At 45.4% G+C, this 18,366-nt stretch overlaps 1 protein-coding gene across 1 annotated transcript in view; it reads right to left on the reverse strand.

Moving 5' to 3' along the window:
* The window catches only part of LOC127220154 (ALK tyrosine kinase receptor-like), a 76,953-nt gene that overhangs the window by 26,150 nt on the left and 32,437 nt on the right, over nucleotides 1-18,366 (reverse strand). The window contains exons 3-4 of the mRNA XM_051181888.1: nucleotides 13,579-13,673; nucleotides 13,292-13,420 (exon numbers count right to left, since the gene is read on the reverse strand). Coding sequence (XP_051037845.1) covers nucleotides 13,292-13,420; nucleotides 13,579-13,673 — 224 coding nt within the window. The remainder of the gene's footprint in view (nucleotides 1-13,291; nucleotides 13,421-13,578; nucleotides 13,674-18,366) is intronic.

The following is an 18,366-nucleotide window of genomic DNA, read 5'->3' on the forward strand; positions in this document are numbered from 1 at the left end:
CTGAGAAAATTCTACTTGCTGTTAACATCTAATCAATTTTTTTTTAAGTGGAGAGAGAGGACAGTATTATGCATTTAGAGCCCACTAAATCAATTCCCCAACCAAACCAGTTGTCTATTTGCAAGTAAAAGCATTATATTTACTTGTGTGGGAGAAGGGATAGATGTCTTGTGAGGGTCCTGAAGGATTGCCCGATATGAACCTTCTTATCGACACTGATAGACAGAGGGTCTGTAGTCTTCCAAAATTTGTCCGGATCTTAGAAATCATGGAAACTCCTGAACCTTCCCCATGAATTTTTTTCCAAGTAAATCCCAGGCGATTGGTCCTGAAAGGCCTGATTTGTTTTTAAGTGTGAATATTGATTGTGAGTTCACAAAAAGGTGAAAGCAAATCTGTTCATCTGATTATTATTGTTTTAGTAAGTGACTGGCAGGTTTAATGATCGCACTCCAGGATTAATGTTAGCATGTACAGAAAACAAGGCAGAGCTCTGGGTTGTCTACCAACCTACCTGAGGATCAATAGCAAAGCCTCCACATTATTCAGTACAGCTACCTAGGAAAAAGGACTGTTTCTTTCTCCTCAGCCAGCCTTGTGACTTTGACCTTTCTGACTAGTCTGCTCAGCCTATCAACTATTCTGTTCCATCAACCGCTGGGTGAGGAGAGAGTCCCCACTGCTTAAGGAATAGTACTGCAGTGTTTTCTCAAAGATGCAGTTCTAGTTATGTATATATTTGGGTATGTACACTTGGTATGAGTGTATACTGGGTGATCCTAGGGAGACCTACCCTGTTTCAGTCATGGGCAATAAACAATGTAGCTTCCAGCAAGCATATAGATAGATACACTATCAGAAAATGTCCAGTCTAACGCCTCTATTGTTTTACTCTTACACAGCTTAACAGACAAAGTCTAGGACCCCTCAGTGTTCATGACCTCTCTCTTTAGATGCTCAGATGGGCTTGGGAGTGGGATGTGAGCTGCTTTCTTCTTTCTGTTGTGTTTTGTTTAGGTTCTTGTTCCCATCTAATACTACTCTCTGTGTGCCTAGCATTATTGTTGGCTCTGGATGTAAGACAGGGAACAGAATAGACGTAACCCAACTCTAATAAGACTACACTAGTATACAGATATCATCTTCTCCTACACTGACATGATAAAGCAGAAAATAATCCAGACAGTTCTGACTCTAGGTCTGGGTCTCAGAGCCTGGAAGACAGCTGGAGACCCATGAAAGGGTGAGGCATCCCAAAGCCTAGGGCAGAGAGGAAACCAGTGGGAGAGCCCTGGGGACAGATGTTCAACCCCAAGAGCAAGGTTTGGAGGTTAGAGGCAAGATGAGAAGACATGGGTTTTCTCTCACGCCTGCCTGCATTATGCTGGCTGCAGTTGCAATGGCCATTTTAGGATCATGGGGAAAAGGCCAAGACATTGAGTCTTGAAAGCACCAGGTACTGAACTAACAATAGTAGTCACTTACAGGGCCACTGAATAGATATCAACAGCTATCTGTGATATTTTTATTGTATTTATTTCATTTTCCCTTTTTTCTTTTTCAAGAGAGGATCCCTCTGTGTAACATTGGCTGTCCCGGAACTTGCTTTGAGTGCTGGGATTAAAGGTATGCACCACCACCTCCCAGTCTTTATTTTAAAATTTTGATGGGTCCTGGTTTAACCTGAACAGAGCATCCTAGATCAAGGCCTCCCACTCACTTGCAACACCACTGACCTGATATCTGGCTACAAGGCTTTGAACAGTAAAGTCAATTAAGTGAGACAGGTTTCCTAAGTGTTCCTTAGATACTGGCTGTTAGTATTCAGGCGTCTGAACTGGCCTGCCCTTGGGGTTCTGACAGGATATGTCTTCAGCTGCAGACACTAAGAGCACCACTTGTGCAATTCACTACATTTCCTTTTAAAAGAGCCCTGTCCACTTCCCATATCTCTCTCTCACTTCCTTTATCTCTCTCTATCTTTGCTTCTCTGCCTGTCTCTCTTATCCCCCTCTCTTTTTTTCTCTTCTGCTGCTCCTATCCCCAGAGGTTTCTTTCCTTCCATTCCCCCCTTTCCAGTCCTTTTCGCATAATAAAAGAACCCTCCACATAAGCTCTGTCACATAGCATCTTTCTCTCTTGTGCTGCTTTTTAAATTACAACACTGGCCCATGCATTCTTTGGTGGGGGCAGCTATCAGAGATACCCACTGGCCTAGATTGCTCGGAGAGTCCCTCCTTTATCCTACTGTCTGCTGCATCTTGGGAAACAGCATGGTCAAGGCCTTTAGACCTTATGAGTGTGTGGCTGGTTCACAAAGAACCTTGATATGTTTGGGTATGTATGTGTGTATTGTATGTACACTTGGCATGAATATATACTGGGGTGGAGGTGGATTCCTAGGAAGACCAACCCCCTTTTAGTGATGAGAAATAAACAGGGTAGTTTCTAACAAGCATATAGATACATGATCAGAACTTGGTCAATTAATCTACTTCCCCTGTTCTAAGTGAAAGCAGAATCTAAGAGCCAAAAGTCTTTCTCTAGCCCACATACCTAGCCGTAAAGCCCAGGGACCCAGTATTCATACACAAAAATTCATACACAAAAATTCATGGGGAAGGTTCAGGAGTTTCCATGATTTCTAAGATCTGGACAAGTTTTGGAAGACTATAGACTCTCTGTCTATCAGTGTCGATAAGAAGGTTCATATCGGGCAATCCTTCAGGACCCTCACAAGACATCTATCCCTTCTCCCACACAAGTAAATATAATGCTTTTACTTGCAAATAGACAACTGGTTGGGTTGGAGAATTGATTTAGTGGGCTCTAAATGCACAATACTGTCCTCTCACTCCACTTAAAAAAATTGATTAGATGTTAACAGCAAGGAAGTAGAATTTTCTCAGAATTTAGTAATAAATAAATAAATAAAATGGACAATATATGCACATAATACTCCCTCTCTCTCTCTCTCTTTCCAGCTCTCATGGGAGTGGATTTGCCAAATATTTTTGGCTACATATTTTGATAATTTCATATGAATATTTGGTTTTATATCTTTGGTCACCTGTTAGAAATGCTTTCATTTTCTTACTACAACAGTCAGCTCTGAGAAAGAACCTTGGGCTCTAGGCCCCTTGCCAGTCCACCATCTCGGTATTATGTAGCTCTCAGCAGGTGCTTTGTGAATAGATAAATGTCCAGGGGATGCTGGGGACAAAGCCTGGGAGTTCAGTGGGCTCTGAGGGTTTTCTGGTGTGGCAGCTCTGATGCATGAGAGCCACTATGGGTGGACTTGAGCTGGTTGCCATGTGAGGTTCACACCTGTGTAACCCTTGGCCTTGAGTGTGAGACCGGTGAGTTGCTTCTACTAAGAGAATAGCCAAGGTGATAGGATGCCATTTTCAAGATTATAACTTCCATCTTGCTAATAGATTCTTTTTATCACTGTCTATCTTTCCTTGTCCATACCATACTAGAAAGGAAGCAGGCTGCCAAGGCCAGCAGAAATTGATGATAGTGGTCTCTAGTCATCTTGGAACTGGGGTTCTCAACCCCATACCATCTAGGAACTGTCAAGATCCCAGTGCCCATGGTAGGTCACCTGAGGACCTGAGCCGGGCCTGGCTTCCTTCTCACAGGCATTGATAAACAAATGTTTGTTGCTTAAGGATCATATATTCAAGGCAGCTTGCTTCAAAGTACTGGATCCTCCCCACACAGTCCCTGCCCATAGCAAGCTTTTGCTTCTGTCTGTTCCCCTTGGGAAGCCCCTGTCTGGGTAGATTTCTGCACTGTCCCTTCCTTTGTGCCCAAGGCAGTTCTAACCTGGTGTTTCTTTTTCTCTTGGCTGGGGAGGAGCAAGCAGAGAAGAAAATCTTGGTACTTCTCTCAGAGCTCAGTCTACCTCCTGGCCCAGATGAATTAGGAAATAGAATACTTTTCTGTAAAGGTCACTGAAACTTTAGTGTAACAAGAGGGGTAGACAAAGGTTATCAGGGACACAGGGCAGGGCTCCTGGCTCCGGCATTGAGTCTGGGAGGAAAATAGCGATTAAAGTGGACTTGCTAAACAATTGCTTACTGTGTGCACGGATGGACGGAGGGCCTTTGTGCTCTGCTGGTCACAAGCTAAATGACCTTAATCAAGGCATGCTGAGCCCAAAGCTCTTGGATCATTTATTGTCTCCCACTTATGTAACCTGTCACCGAAACAAATGTAGGAAAACGATACGTTTTCTCAAGGCCAGCTCTGAGAGAGGACTGTGGTGGTTCCTGCCTGCTGCTTGGGGTAGCAGTGGTGGCCCAGGTATACCTTAGGTATTTGCCAGGAGCTTGTAATGCCCCCTACCCCAGAGCATTGGACTAGGGTCTCACTAGGGTGGTGTGTGTGGGTGGGTGGGATGGCGGTGGTGGTTGTTCTAAAGTGACAGTATGGAGGTTCTGCTCATTTGCTTCCTCCTCCTCTTCCTCCTCTTCCTTCTCCTCCTTTTAAACACAAGGCCACATGTAGCCAAGGCTGGCCTTACACTCACTCTCTAACCAAGGATTATCTTGAATTACCTACTCATCTTCTGCCTGAGAAGTGCTGACGTCAAAGGCAATACCACCTGAGTTGAGGATCTGCTTTCTAGGAATTGGCTTCCTTTATTCCTTCCTTCCTTCCTTCCTTCCTTCCTTCCTTCTTTCCTTCCTTCCTTCTTTCCTTCCTTCCTTTTTTTGTTTTTCGTTTTTTTGAGGCAGGATTTCTCTCTGTAGCTTTGCAGTCTGTCCTGCAACTAGCTCTTATAGACCAGGCTAATCTCGAACTCACAAATATCTGCCTGCTTTTGCCTCCTGAGTGCTAGGAATAAAGGCATGCACCACTACTGCCAGGCAGAATTGGGTTTCTAAAAAGGAGAAGGAGAAGAAGGAGGAAGGAGGAGGAGGAGAAGATTGGTTCAGGATGTGGGATGTACAATGTACCACATGGACAAGAGGAAGTCAGAGATGTGTGGTGGTGATGGGCATGTTCTAATTCTGCATGGGAAGAGTGGCCTGTGTGAACCAGCTCTGAGTGGTACAGTTTCTGAGAGCCATGCTTGATTTGTCCCCAGTCACAAGCCCTGGCACAGTGTAGGTACCTAATGCAGACCTGTTTCATTGAAAACACAAGCTCTTCCAGGAAACAGTGTTGTCTTGTGCACTGAGTGCTGAGCTAAATGCCCTGAATGGAAAATGAAAACAGCCTCTGTCTTGATGCTAGTGAGTAATTGGGTAGTGGTTGACATCACTCCGACAGGCACGGATACACTGTGGGGAGGGCTTGGAGTGATAAGCCTTGATGCTGAACCTTGATTTAGAGATGGTAGGTAGGTAGGTAGATGCCTTCTGACCCTCATTTTTCTCAATCCTAAAACAGGAAAAATAAGAAAGGCTCACACACATACTACATTAGACATCTTTCTGAATGCTTGGCATGTATTAACATATGTGGTCCTTATAGAAGACCTATGAGATATCACTACTAATACTATAAAAACCAATTTCTTGAGTATGTTTGGTGTACATGTGTCTCTGTATTCATGTTTGCACATGTGTGGGTACTTGTGTGTTTATGTGGGGTACACCTGCACATTTGTCCGCATGTGTGTGGAGACCTGAGGTTGGCACGATATGTCTTCTTCAATCTCTCTTTACTTTGTATACTGAGGCAGAGTGAACTTGAAGCTCACTCTTTTGGCAATATGGCCAGCCAGCTTGCTCTTGGATCCCCTGTCTCTATTTCCTACATGCTGGGATTGCAGGTTGGCTACCACATCTCCCAGTTTTAATGTGGATTCTGGGGACCTGAACCTGTGCAACAAGTTCTTTAGCTATGGAGTTATCTTCCAGACCTAAAAAACACTGCTTTTGATATAAAGGAACAGAGACAGACAAGAGAGGAAAGTTGTTTAAAGTGATCTGCATTGCTAGGATTTAGACCCAAGTGTCTTGGGGTCTGGAGAAATGGTTCATTTGGTAAAGCACTTGCCAGGAAACATACAGATGTGAGTTCAAACCTTTAGAACCTATGCTCACAAAAGCCAGATGTGGTGGCACAAGCCTGTAATACCAGGGATCCTCAGATAGGAGGTGGAGATAGGTGGATCTCACTAAGTTCATGGGCCAGTTAGCTTGGCCTATATGGTGAAGTTCCAGAGCAACAAGAGTTGTTCTCTTAAAAAATGGTGGAATGTGCCTTAGGACTGACACCTGAGGTTGTCTTCTGACTTCCTCATATGTACATTGAGTAGTCATGAACCCACAGCTACATGAACCAAATGCTTGTACTCATATGCATACATAATACACACACAGACCACAACTATGCTATATTTCTTCCTCAAGCAATATCCATCTTTAGAGGCCTTCAAGGACAACACAAGAGAGATATTGTGTGTCCTTAATACCTACTTGTCTGCATACAATGGAAGCCTGCAGGAATGGTGGTCTACAATGGTGGTCACCTGCTATACAAACATGAGGACCAGGGTTCAGACGCCCAGAATATCCCAGGAATCTCTTTCTGGTAAGAAGGATGCCTTAAACCCAATCTCCAGTTCCATGCAATTTCTGTCAGCAGGTCCCCTTCCTTAGCTACCAAGCAGACCCTGGTCATTAGAGTTGGGGTGCTGTCTGATTCTCCAGCATGCAAAGCCACTTTTGCTAAAAGGAACTTGTTGATTTCAGTGATAAGACTCATGAATCACACATTATTTCCACATCACCTCTCTTCCTGGAACACAGCCACACTAGCTCCCGGGGAAGGGAGACATATCCAAATGAAGAATGACATGTTAATTCAGAGGGTGCTGAGCCTGTGCAGTGACTGGGAGCCCCTGTGCCTTATTAAAGAGGGTGCTTCATGCATAACCATTACTATAATTATTCTAAGGAGGTAATAATCTAACACCAGAAAATGGCTGGTCTTTGAATGAGTTGCAAGGGATGTATCTATGTCACCATGCTTTCCACTCCTTAAAGAGCTATTTCCCCAATTGAGGGGGAGTGCACTGGTGAAGGCTGGGGTGCATGGGGATACACCAATGAGCTTCAATGATCAACGTTCTTGTGTGTGTGTGTGTGTGTGTGTGTGTGTGTGTGTGTGTGTGTGTGTGTATACTGCTTGGCTAGCAGCATGCTGTCTTATTTGTTAGTTAAGAGTCAGGTATAGTCTGTTTGAGTAAACAGACTAACACAGGAAACTAACACAACAAACTGGGTTTTCTCAATAGGTAGATCCTTCTGGAAGACCTTTCCAACAATGGGGCTCTTCTAAAGTTACATTATCACAGCTTTGTTCTTCTAGGTGTTATATGGCTTAGAAAGTGTTACTTTTTATGTGAGCCTTAAGACATGTATATTTAAACCATTTACAAATGTATAATTTAGGGCTAGTTACTTAATCTCTGTAGACCCAACTCTATAAGGGGTTAATATCATAGTAGCAAGTGAGATAACCAATCACACAGCTCAGCCTAGCTCCTGGCCCCATCTAAAGAGCAATGGTTATTATTGCTACATGATTCCAGGCCTTTGCAAATGAAAGATGCCCTATGTCTCTGTTCCACTTTATCACCCTCTCTAGGTTAGGGTTCTTCATCTGCAACCCTGGGTTTCTTCTAACCTTTGTTGCTAATGAGACATTTCCAAAGGGCTTGTGTGAAATGTGGATTTTTATTTTGGTTTTTCAAGACAGGGTTTCTCTGTGTAACAGCTCTGGCTGTCCTGGAACTCGTTCTGTAGACCAGGCTGGCCTCAAACTCACAGAGCTCTACCTGCCTCTACCTCCCAAGTGCTGGGATTAAAGGCGTGAGCCTGGTGAAATGTGGATGGCTAATACTCCATTCCAGATGTCCCACAGACATGCAGAAGCCATGTTCAATGGGTAGCACATGGAGGCAGCCTGTCTCAGACAGGGGACTCTGATGCAGATGAGGTGAGGATGCTCTTAGAGTAGGAAAGTCCCTGAGAATGTCCATGATCAGGCATTTATGATTTATCCGAGACTCTAGTATGGGTCCCCTACCCCAGGGTGAGTAGGTCCTTTTGATCTCCTGCCATTGTCTCATGACATTCTCATACCCTGGAACTCCTTGCCTCCGAAACTAGAACCCAGGGAAGAGCTATGGTTAAAATGGGAACTTGGCTTCCTCCATATTTCTAACCTGCCATGGGGCTGTCTACAATACCATCATAGGAGAAGGGAACAGAATGCATTAGAACACCATTAAATAGTCTTTTAGAAATGGAGATAACCAGAAGGCAAAAGATGCTTCACTGTGGGTGTGTCACTATTGTGTGCCCCTATAGTGAACTTGATCGAGCCTACAGGGTCTGAGTACAGAAGGCTCTGAGGCACACAAAGACCCCCATAAAATGAGAAGATGGGTTCTAAAAGAGGGGCTGGGCCCTGGGAAGACTTCCTTCCAACAATGTCGTCATCCCCAGAAGGGCGTGCTTGTAGTATAATGGCTCTAGCTACAAATTCTATTAACTCTGATAGTTGTTCTGAGTGAATGGATAATGCATTTAGCAGAAATAGACCCAATCAATTTATATGAAACACATAGAACTTTCTCATTGGAATTGGCATCTGTTCTTGAATCATAGAAGCATGTGTGGAGATAGGCAGTCTGTCACCATGACTTCTGGGCACATTAGCCAAGCTATGGCTTAACTGGAGAGAAGGATCAAAGAAAGCTTACTCCATATTGCCTTAGCCCCAAGTGTGTGTGTGTGTGTGTGTGTGTGTGTTTGTGCAGATGTTAGTGCACATGTGTGTGCATAAGTGTGGAAGCCAGAGGCCAACATGTTTCTCAGATGCCATTCATCTTGTTTCTTGAGACAGGGTCTCTAATTTGCCTGGAGTTCACTGATTTGATTGGCTGGCTAGCTAGTTAGCTCCATACCTCCCCAGTCCTGGGGTTACAAGTGTGCCTAGCTTCTGAAAATGTGGGTTCTGGAGATTGAACTCAGATTCTCAAGCTTCTGTGGTTAGCTCTTTGCCGAGTCATCTCTTCAGTCCCTCAGACCAGGACTTCTTAGAAACAGTGGGCTAGAATTCCTAGAAATGGTAGGTACCTGTTCCTGCCTGTGTTCACACCAGCCTCTCCCATAAGAGTCATCCCTGCGTGTTTGCTGGCATGCAGAGACAAGGCCCTGTGAAGCTGGACCACCCTAGGATCCCTAGGATCATGGCTAGTGTGAATTGGCCAGGACATAGTTCTGACTTCTAGGCTTGAGATCTTTTCAGGGCTGTATAAATGTGAATATATATATATATTCATCATCATCATCAGTGTGTGTGTGTGTGTGTGTGTGTTTGTGTGTGTGTGTGTGTATACACCCAGGCCATGGTGCTTGTGTGCAGGTCAGAGGTTAACTTTCAGGCATCCGTTCTCTTCTTCCATCCTGGGTTCCAGGGATCAAACAGGTCACCAGTCACCTCACTGGCCCAGGGTCTACACAGTTTTGTTTTTCTCCCTCTTTGTTCAAGATGCATATTTGGAAATGGTAAACCAACCCAGGGATGGATTTGGAAGAGGCAGGGTTGTGATTCCTCCTCTCCCTCCCTTCCCCCTTCCTTCTTTCCTCCCCCCTCCCCCTCCCTCCCTTGCTTTCTTTTTGTCAAGATTCCAAAATTGTGGCATTTATTGTTTCCCTTGGTCCTACCTATGCCACATTTGAGCCCATAATGGGGGGGGGTACAGGGCCCTGGAGCTTTCAAATCCTCAACTAAACTCTTTAGGGAGGATGACTGGTGGAGCCTGATTGTACCTGCTCAGAGGCAACATCACATGCTATCATGGGGACAAAGACAGAGACTGAAGTGGAGACAGAGACTGAAGTGGAGACAGAGACAGGGAGGTGGAGAGTTAGGACTGGAGGGAGAGGGAGAGAGAAGAGCCTAGCCCTAATCGCATTAGCCCGACCATTTGGTTAGTGTAATTGCATGTGCGAAGCTGACAAACGTAATTTCCCGGGACTTAATACTTGCCCCATTTTCTCCTCCAGCTTCTTCATCTGATTAGCTAAAGTGACTCAGAGGCTTCCGAGAAGGCCACGTGTACCACCTGGTCAGGCTTTTCCTTGGTCCCTGGGCTGGAGGCTTCCCTGATCACCCACACCCCTGGAGTGAGCCCGAAAGGCTTGGGAGGGTGGGACTCAAGGAGTTGGGGATCATTGGTGGTAATAGTTTTCTCAAGGCCCGGCTTCATTTGGCTTTTGTGTTTTCAGTCACTTCTATGCTGACTGCCTGGAGGAGAGCTGAAATGCCACCCACCCCTGTTCCGACTCAGTGCGAACTGACAGCGCTGAACTTTGGAGAGAAAATCTTATTATCTTGTCTCCTCGATTCTTTGTCAGAGGGTCGGGAGCTGACTGTTTAGGGCTGATGCAGGGGCTTTTCTCTGGGACTGTCCCCCTACCTCCTTCCCACACCACACTGCTCTCTGATTGGAGAGCTCTCTACCCACGGTGGGTGACAGAGCTTGTGAAAAGACTACAGACTTTGGGTTCACATCCTGGTCCGCCTTCCTAGCAGCCATGAACTCAAGTCTTCTTTTATTCCATCTTTCTTCTCCCTTCAATAGGAGTGAAAGTAGCTACCCCAGGCCAGTATGAGATCACATTGACTTGTGAAAAAGCCTGGCTTAGGGGCAGGCATTGTCTGATTTCCACTCTCTTCCCTTTCCCCTCTCCTCTCCTTTATCATTGCCCCTCTTTTCTGCCCTTCCCCCTTCCTCTCCTTTCTCTCCCTCTTCTGTCTTTCTCCTCGCAGGTCAATGCTCTGTGCTTGGATCTAGCCAGACACTGCAGACATGCCTTGCTGGCTCTGACCCTCCTACCCTGGATCTGAAGCTTCAGTGTGGCCAGTACTGCTCAGTCCACTTTCCTGGTATGGTGCACACAGTGATGGATACAGGGAGGTACCAGGACCGTGTGCGTGCTGGACGGGTACTGCTGGATGGGTGCTCCATCCTTGCATTTTCAGGATCCCCTTCCCCTACCCCCTTGCTCCAGTTAAATCATTGTCTACCTGCTCTCTCCCCTTCTAGACTATGAGTCCTTTGAGCTCCATCCTAGTGTTGTGCTATTCAGTGACTCTTAGCAGAGAATGGGTTGAGGAAGGAATGAGCAAGGACAGCATTTGGGTCTGGATGAAAGCCAGGTGAGTCCTGGGCTAGGTAGGACCCTCCCCCGACCATAAAGCTAAGTCCAGTGGCTCAGGAGACAAGCCTGTGAGAAGTGGCCTTCTTTCCCGAAATTGCTCCTTAAACAGACCCCCTTAGCACCTCCGGTACATGTCTAGATGTGAGATGGGGTTTGGGGACCCAAATCATGGTGGAGACAGATACCGTCTGCAATAGAGCATATGAGGGGAGGGTTGTGTGACCTGAGCCCCCTTTCTTTTGCCTTAAGCAGTTCCTAATGTGGCAATGAGTTCTTGGGGGAAAAATAACAGTTCCATATTTAGTGTCCTAGAGCATTCACAGGGAACATCAAGGCTACTCTCAGACATATTTGGTTCAGTACCTTCTGTTTCCCTCAGACCTGGAGCTGGTTTCTTGTTCTGAGGTAATGCTACTCACTAGGGTAGCCTGGTGTTTTAGTGGGGTCTACAGCTAAAACAGCCCTCTGGGAGCTGTTTGCTTCTAATTCTGTTTGGAGATGGTAGGAATCATGGTCCTTTCCCAGCTCCCATGTGATTTCATTTGTCTGAGTGGCCAGTGGGCCCTTTATTGAGTATCCTTCTGGGGACAGTGGGAGTTAGTTAAGTGGTAATGAGTCCAGACTCAGGCCAGGTAGCCCACTGTTCTCTAAATGGTGGTTGCAGTGTTGTGGCTGTTGGCTCAAGCTTCCAGATGCCCACCATCAGTAGATGCTTCTGGAGACCTGGTTTGGTGATGAGGTCAGGGTGGGGGTTGTCACTATGTTTAATTAGCACAGGGAATGAAAAGGGACTTGTGGTCCCCTTCTGAATTCATGGATTTGTAAGTTGCATAAGCTAATCACAAGGCAGTATACAAAGGTGAGTCCCCCGGACATGGGTGACAGGAAGGGACACTGAACAGATGAATGGGAAGGCTAGACATTTCTGTGAGTCATGGCAGCTGGCAGGCTATAGTGCTCTCTAGGCTAGGTCCCCAGGTAGACTGTGTGTGTGTGTGTGTGTGGGGGGGGGGATTAGAAAGTTCTGGGGGAGGGGCTTTGAAGGCGAAAGGAGACACCCTCCTCCCTTTCTCAGCTCAGTAGCTGGCCAGGTCAGCAGGAACCAGTAAGGGGTGAGAGCCAGTTTCAAGCAGCTTTTGTCTTTTTTTCAAAAACAAAGAGAAACTAAAATTTAGCTAATGAGCAGAGAGCTAACCAATTTGGTGTCAAAACTACATGCTTCTAATTATTCTGTACTTTGCATGGAATCAGGATTCTACCTTGTAAGTAGAAATTACAGATTTATCTTCTGTATGCCGTTATCCTAATCAAGATGTATACAGCAGGATGTGGTGGATTGTGTGCTGTAACTACTTCTCATGTGAGCAGTGCCAGTACCCATGCTCCAAAGCACTCAGGGGCTCTGGACACACTTAAAAACAAAGACCTGAGGGGTGTGTGTGTGTGTGTGTGTGTGTGTGTGTGTGTGTGTGTGTGTGTGTGTGTAGGCCAGAGGTTGATTTCAGATGACCTTATTTGTGTTTACAAGCTCTCTTACTTAATCTAGAGCTCACCATTCAGCAAGACTGGCTGCCCAGCAAGTTACAGGGACCTTCCTTTCTCCATCTCCCCAGTGTTAGGAATGCAGGTGTGAGTCACTGTGATGGGCTTTTTACATGGATACTGGGGATCTGAATTGGGTACTGGGTACTGGAGCTTGTATAGCAAGCACTTTACAGATGAAACCATCTCCCTAGGCCCCTAAAGGTGAAGCTCAAACAATGGCTTCAAATTTATCATCTTCCTGACTCACCCTCTATGGCATTCATCTCCGCTGTGTGTCATAACCACTGGCCATAGCCTGACACTCCCTGCCATTGTGTTGCTCCTTTGTATATTTCCAGTAATTAGTTAGGTCTTATCACCATTACTCATGTGATAAGAGACCCACACAGCTTCTTGGGACCCCATAACAAAGGTAGTGATGCCTCTCCTGGAGACCAACCATTACTTTTAACCACAGGACCCACCTAGCCATAACACAGACCATTCTTCTCCCTTTGGCAACAAGAAATAATGTCCAAATGTGCCAGCTGTGCCAGCATAACCCTTACCTGTAGGGTCAAAGATGGGAATTGGTCCTGATGTGTTTGCCCAGGATTTTGGCTCCTTGTTTGGATTTTTCTCAAACAGATTTCTGGATTTGGGTGCTGCATTCGAAGGCATTTTATCCTCCCCACTGACTAGAATAGAGAAGGCCCAGTGGTCTGAGTTAGGCAGAGTCAATTTTAGGAAGACAGAAGAGGTTGCATTGAGGAAGGTAGAAGAGGCAAGATGGCTAAGATTCGGGTCTAGAGATGAGACCATGGGTTAAGGGAATGAAGTTCCAAGGTAAACTCACTAGTGAGGTAGCAGTCGAGGCTGATGGAGACGTTGTCAAATGCCACTGTTGCCCTGGATCCTGGACCCCACCATGCTACTATCTGCAGCCAGAACCTGTATGGTGTTAAGAAGAATGTGTGTTAGAAACCTCTAGGGTAGGTGAAGTCCTAGGAGTCAGTTTCAGCTTATGTGTGCTGACCTATTTTGCCAAAATTTAGTGTGTTCAGCTTTATCTCATCCCAAAGCATCAGTAAGAGAGCAGGGCTTATTCTTTTTAAACTTCCCCTTCTCCACCACAGAGCATAACCCTTTCTGAAGGGGCGCTTCGTCACGACTATGGCAGATATGAGGCTTTTTTATTTATTTATTTATTTTATATTTTACATGTCGATCCCAGTTCCCTCTCCCTCCCTCCCTCCTTCCTTTCCTCCCTCCTTCTCTCTGCCCCCTCACATGCACTCTGACCACCCTCCCCTCCCATCCCCCACCCCAATTCCACATGTAGGGCAATGCCATACACGCAGGGACATGTAAATCTGTCAAGTCATTTGAAGTAGGGACTAGGGTTTCTCTCCTGCCTCTAGGTTAAGGCAGTTATCCCTCCATGGGGGATGTGTCCGCAAGGTCCTTTTGTGCACCAGGGGTACATCCTGGCTCCACTGTCTGAGGTCCCTTAAACTGCTCAGTCCTTCTGGCTGAGACCCATATTCAGGGGGGCCTGAGTCAGTCCCATGCTGGATTCCCAGCTATCAGTCTGGGGGCCTGTTAACTCCTCCTTCTTCAGGTCAGCTCTGTGTTTCTGCATCCTGGTCTTGTCCTCTCCCTCTGCATTTGGATTCTAGTTCGACTCAGTGTTTAGGTATGGGTGTTTGCTTCTGTTTCCAACAGGTACTAGATGAGGGCTCCATGATGGTGGATAAGTTAGTTGTTGATCTCACTATCCGGGAAGGGCATTTATGGTAGTCTTTCCACGGTTGCTCAAATTGTTAGTTGGTGGCAGTCTTGTAGGTCTCTAGACCTTTCTTTAGGTTCAGTTTTCTTTTCAAACCAATAATGGCTCCCTCTTTTATGTTCTCTCTCTCTCTCTCTCTCTCTCTCTCTCTTCTGTCTTCTATTCCTACCCAACTCAGTCTTCTTAGTCGCATGTGCTTTCCTCTCCTCCTTTCTCTTTCTCCTACTTCTCTCTCCATTCACTGCCCCCCCCCCCACTTCACCTGAGCTCTGGGAGACTTGTCCCTTCCCCCTTCTGTGAGGGACTTTATATGAATCTCTTAGAATACACCTTGTATCCTAGTTCCCCTGGTGATGTGAGGCTTTTAAAGCCAGTTTGGAGTTCTGCACTTGGGAGACATTTGCTTTCTGTGCATACATGGTGCACAGAAATGAGTGGGCTTGGTATCCTGCCCAGGCTCACCCATGGGTGGGCTGAAGGCACTATTTAAACATTAAAGTGCTTTTGTATGGTACTGACAGATGGAAAACCCCTCAGTGTCTGTTGCTTCAGGTAATTGGGCTCCTTCCATGGCTTGACCCTGTTAACCAGCAACCAAAGAGTTAATTTCTTGCACAACAGAGGTACTGAGCACCCTGGGTCTTGTCCAGCATTAGTTACTGTTTTCCAAATGGTGGTTAAATATTAGATGATTGACTGTTTCCCCTGGGAGTGCTTGTAATCAAGCCACAGTGGGTCATGAAGTCTGGACAGTAACTCATTGAGATTATGTTTCTTTCCAGTCATTTCATGGCTTAGAGTGCAAGGTCCTCTGACTACAGTCAGAGAAAACACAAGACTGAGATAAACAGAAAGATGTCATGGACTCATTTGCTTCCTAGTTTTTCTTGGGAAGTCTCCTTCCTAGAAGGCTACTAGCAGTCAACCACCTCCTTTTGAGATAAAGGGACCATGTCCTGAGAACCCTAAACACTTTCCCCAGATTTCAGAAAATTGATCCAGAATGACCTGATGAATAGAGTGCAGTCTCTGGTGTGGATGTTGAAATGGTAAGAGAGGGAAGCCATGGCTGTCAATCACTGAATGGATACAGCACATATGGTTATATAGCCGCACATCAGGATGCTAATCTACAATAAAAAAGAATGGACCAGAAGACATGCTGTAAAATAGATGCCTCTCAAAAGCATTATGCAAAGTTAAGGATGGCAGACAGTAAGTTAAAGACCTCACATTGAGTGATTCTCTGTATAGGAATCATCTAGAATAGACAAATGTGTAGAGACAGAGAGCAGATTAGTGGTTGCTTGGGGCTAGTGGTGGGACGATATTGACTGCTAACTAGCAAGAAGCCTCATTTTAGGTGATGGAAATGTTCTAAAACTGGGTTGTAGTATTCTTTGTAGAATTCTAGAAACTTGCTGAGAGTCATTGACTTGCACACTTAAAAACAGGTGAATGTTATGGCATGTAAATTATAGCTTTCCAAAGCTGTTGGGGAATAAGGAGGGAAACAGGAGAGATAGAGAAAGATGGAGGGGGATGAGAGAGAGACAGACAGGAGAGAGAAAGATCTGTTTATCTATTTATCTATCATCTATCAATCATCTATCAGTCATCTCTCTCTCTCTCTAGAGAGAGAGAGTGCAGGCTGATAATGTGGGTCAGGGTAGGTGGTAGACAAGAAATACTCTTTAGGAAGGTGTAAGAGGCACACAGTGAGAAGTGTGAGGTAAAGTTCTTTTGTTCCTTTAGAACTCAGCTCAAGAAAGGGATGAAGTTTCCCTGTATGTTCAACCTGGGCCACATGCAATCATGACCCAACACAAAATCATAAGCTTACTTACAACATTATGTAGAATTTTTTTTGTAACTTTATTGAGCTTTACTTTAGTGTGAACTTTGTAGATGACTGTTCTGCTCTGATGTGACAAGACTGAACATGCCTGGGTCATGAATTGCAGTCAGGTGGAAGCTCCCAGCAGGACTGAACACATAACCCTGGTCAACACTTAGAAGGGACAGATGATGGCTTAGTTCTTTCTTGCCAGAGGACCATTATTGCTCCACTGGAGAAGAGCCTTGGAATCAGATATGAACTTATATCTAAACAATGTATTTGTGACCAATTATTCAACTGCTCTAATCACCACATCTGTCTCTTCCATCATCTATCTTGTGGAATCTGGTAGCCCTTTCAGTGTAAAGGTCACAAGTAGAAAGCACAAATGCTTTGATTCTAAAGAAAAAATTACTGTTCAACGCCATTTTCAACTGCATGGAGAATTTGAGGCCAGCCTAGGCTACCTGAGTCCTTGTCTGAAACAAAACAAAACATCTCAAACAAAACAAAAATTATTATTAATAATAATGATAATAATAATTGTATTATTATAAAGCTACTTAAAGAATCTGATGACTAGTACAGGTGACTAGAAAGAACCATGTTCTTTGGTTGGGAATGTGAGATATCCTGCACTGTAGTGGGCATTGATCCCATAACAACCCACATTCTCATTCTTCTCCCTGGTTCATCCTCTATCCATTATCCATAGGCTGAGGGACCAGGCCACATGTTTTCAGTGCTAAGGTGCATCATCAGCACACCTCCTTGAAGGACTTCAGGTGGAAGGAAATGCATGTCTATCGAGCAAGGGAAGAGTCAAGATCTCCACTGTTCTCTCTATGGACCCTGGTGGAAAGCTCTAGGTCTTCTTACTTGCTCTGCTTTTTCTGCTTTCATTTTTCATGACTGGGAGATTAGAGCTGCAATGTTCCCTAACAGCCTCTTAGCATGGATGGGATGATGCAAGCTGGGACTGGAATGGTTTTTAAATACAAGAGTCTGTAAAGCATTCTGCAAGACAATGGCAATGGAAGTTGCTGTTTAAAAACATTTAGCCGACAGAGGGACTTGCCCATATTTTGTGTCAGAGGCACTCAGGACAGGCAGGGAAGACTCATTCAGGTGGCACCATGAACAAATGTGGGCCCACTCTAGGGCCAGAGACTTGGGTAAGGGACAGGTAGGACAAGTATAGATGAAGGTCAGATAGAGGCGAACAGTCATGGCAGGACAGTGGTGAAGTGGTGGCAATGTGGGAATGGGTCTGGAGTAGCAGGTCATGAGGTATAGGGTGTAGAATAGGGCTCATCCTAGGAGTGCAGCTTTTGTGAGGGAACTGGCCAAGAGACAAGGTGGACATTAGGTCAGTTGTGCTTTAGGGTTTTCTACCTTGGATACTGTCTGGTTGAGTGTCTTCAGAAGAACTGTAGAAGAGAGTCTTTGATAGCCTCTCCCAGATGGATATGGGCAAGATTTCCTTAGGGCTCTGAGTTTTTCCAATTCAATCACTCTTTTATGGTCAGCTTCTCAGAGACACAGATAGCAGGTCATGCTTCAGAGTGAGCTGTGGCCTCAGGCCTTAGGTTCTAGCACTTATGCTCATGTACTGGACTGGTAGGAAGTAAGGTGCATGGCATATTATTGCTAAGACTACAACAGACTAACAAACAGGTTACTCCCCTGCTCCAAAACCTTTACTCTTGATAGGGAGGGTAGTGCTGTTTTCAGAGCTAGAAGCTCCATCCCCCCACCTCTCAAGGGGGGCATCTGGCTAAGGAAAAGGTAGGGTAAGCTTTTGGGGGCTCCTCCTGCTCTCTGGGAGCCTGTCAGGTGAGCCTCCCCTGTCTTTGGTGTGTAGAATTGGCTTCCAGCCCGTAACCATCAATTTGCTTGGTTTTTTTCTGTTTCTCCAAAGTAGATTTGTGAATGCTGGAGTTGGTGCTGGTTTTCCTAATTTTTTTTTCTTTTTTCTTGTCTAAATCAGTCTTGCCTAGAGATCTTGGCTCAAA

Source organism: Phodopus roborovskii, unplaced genomic scaffold, assembly GCF_943737965.1.
Source record: "Phodopus roborovskii unplaced genomic scaffold, PHOROB, whole genome shotgun sequence".
In the NCBI taxonomy this organism is placed as follows: domain Eukaryota; kingdom Metazoa; phylum Chordata; class Mammalia; order Rodentia; family Cricetidae; genus Phodopus; species Phodopus roborovskii.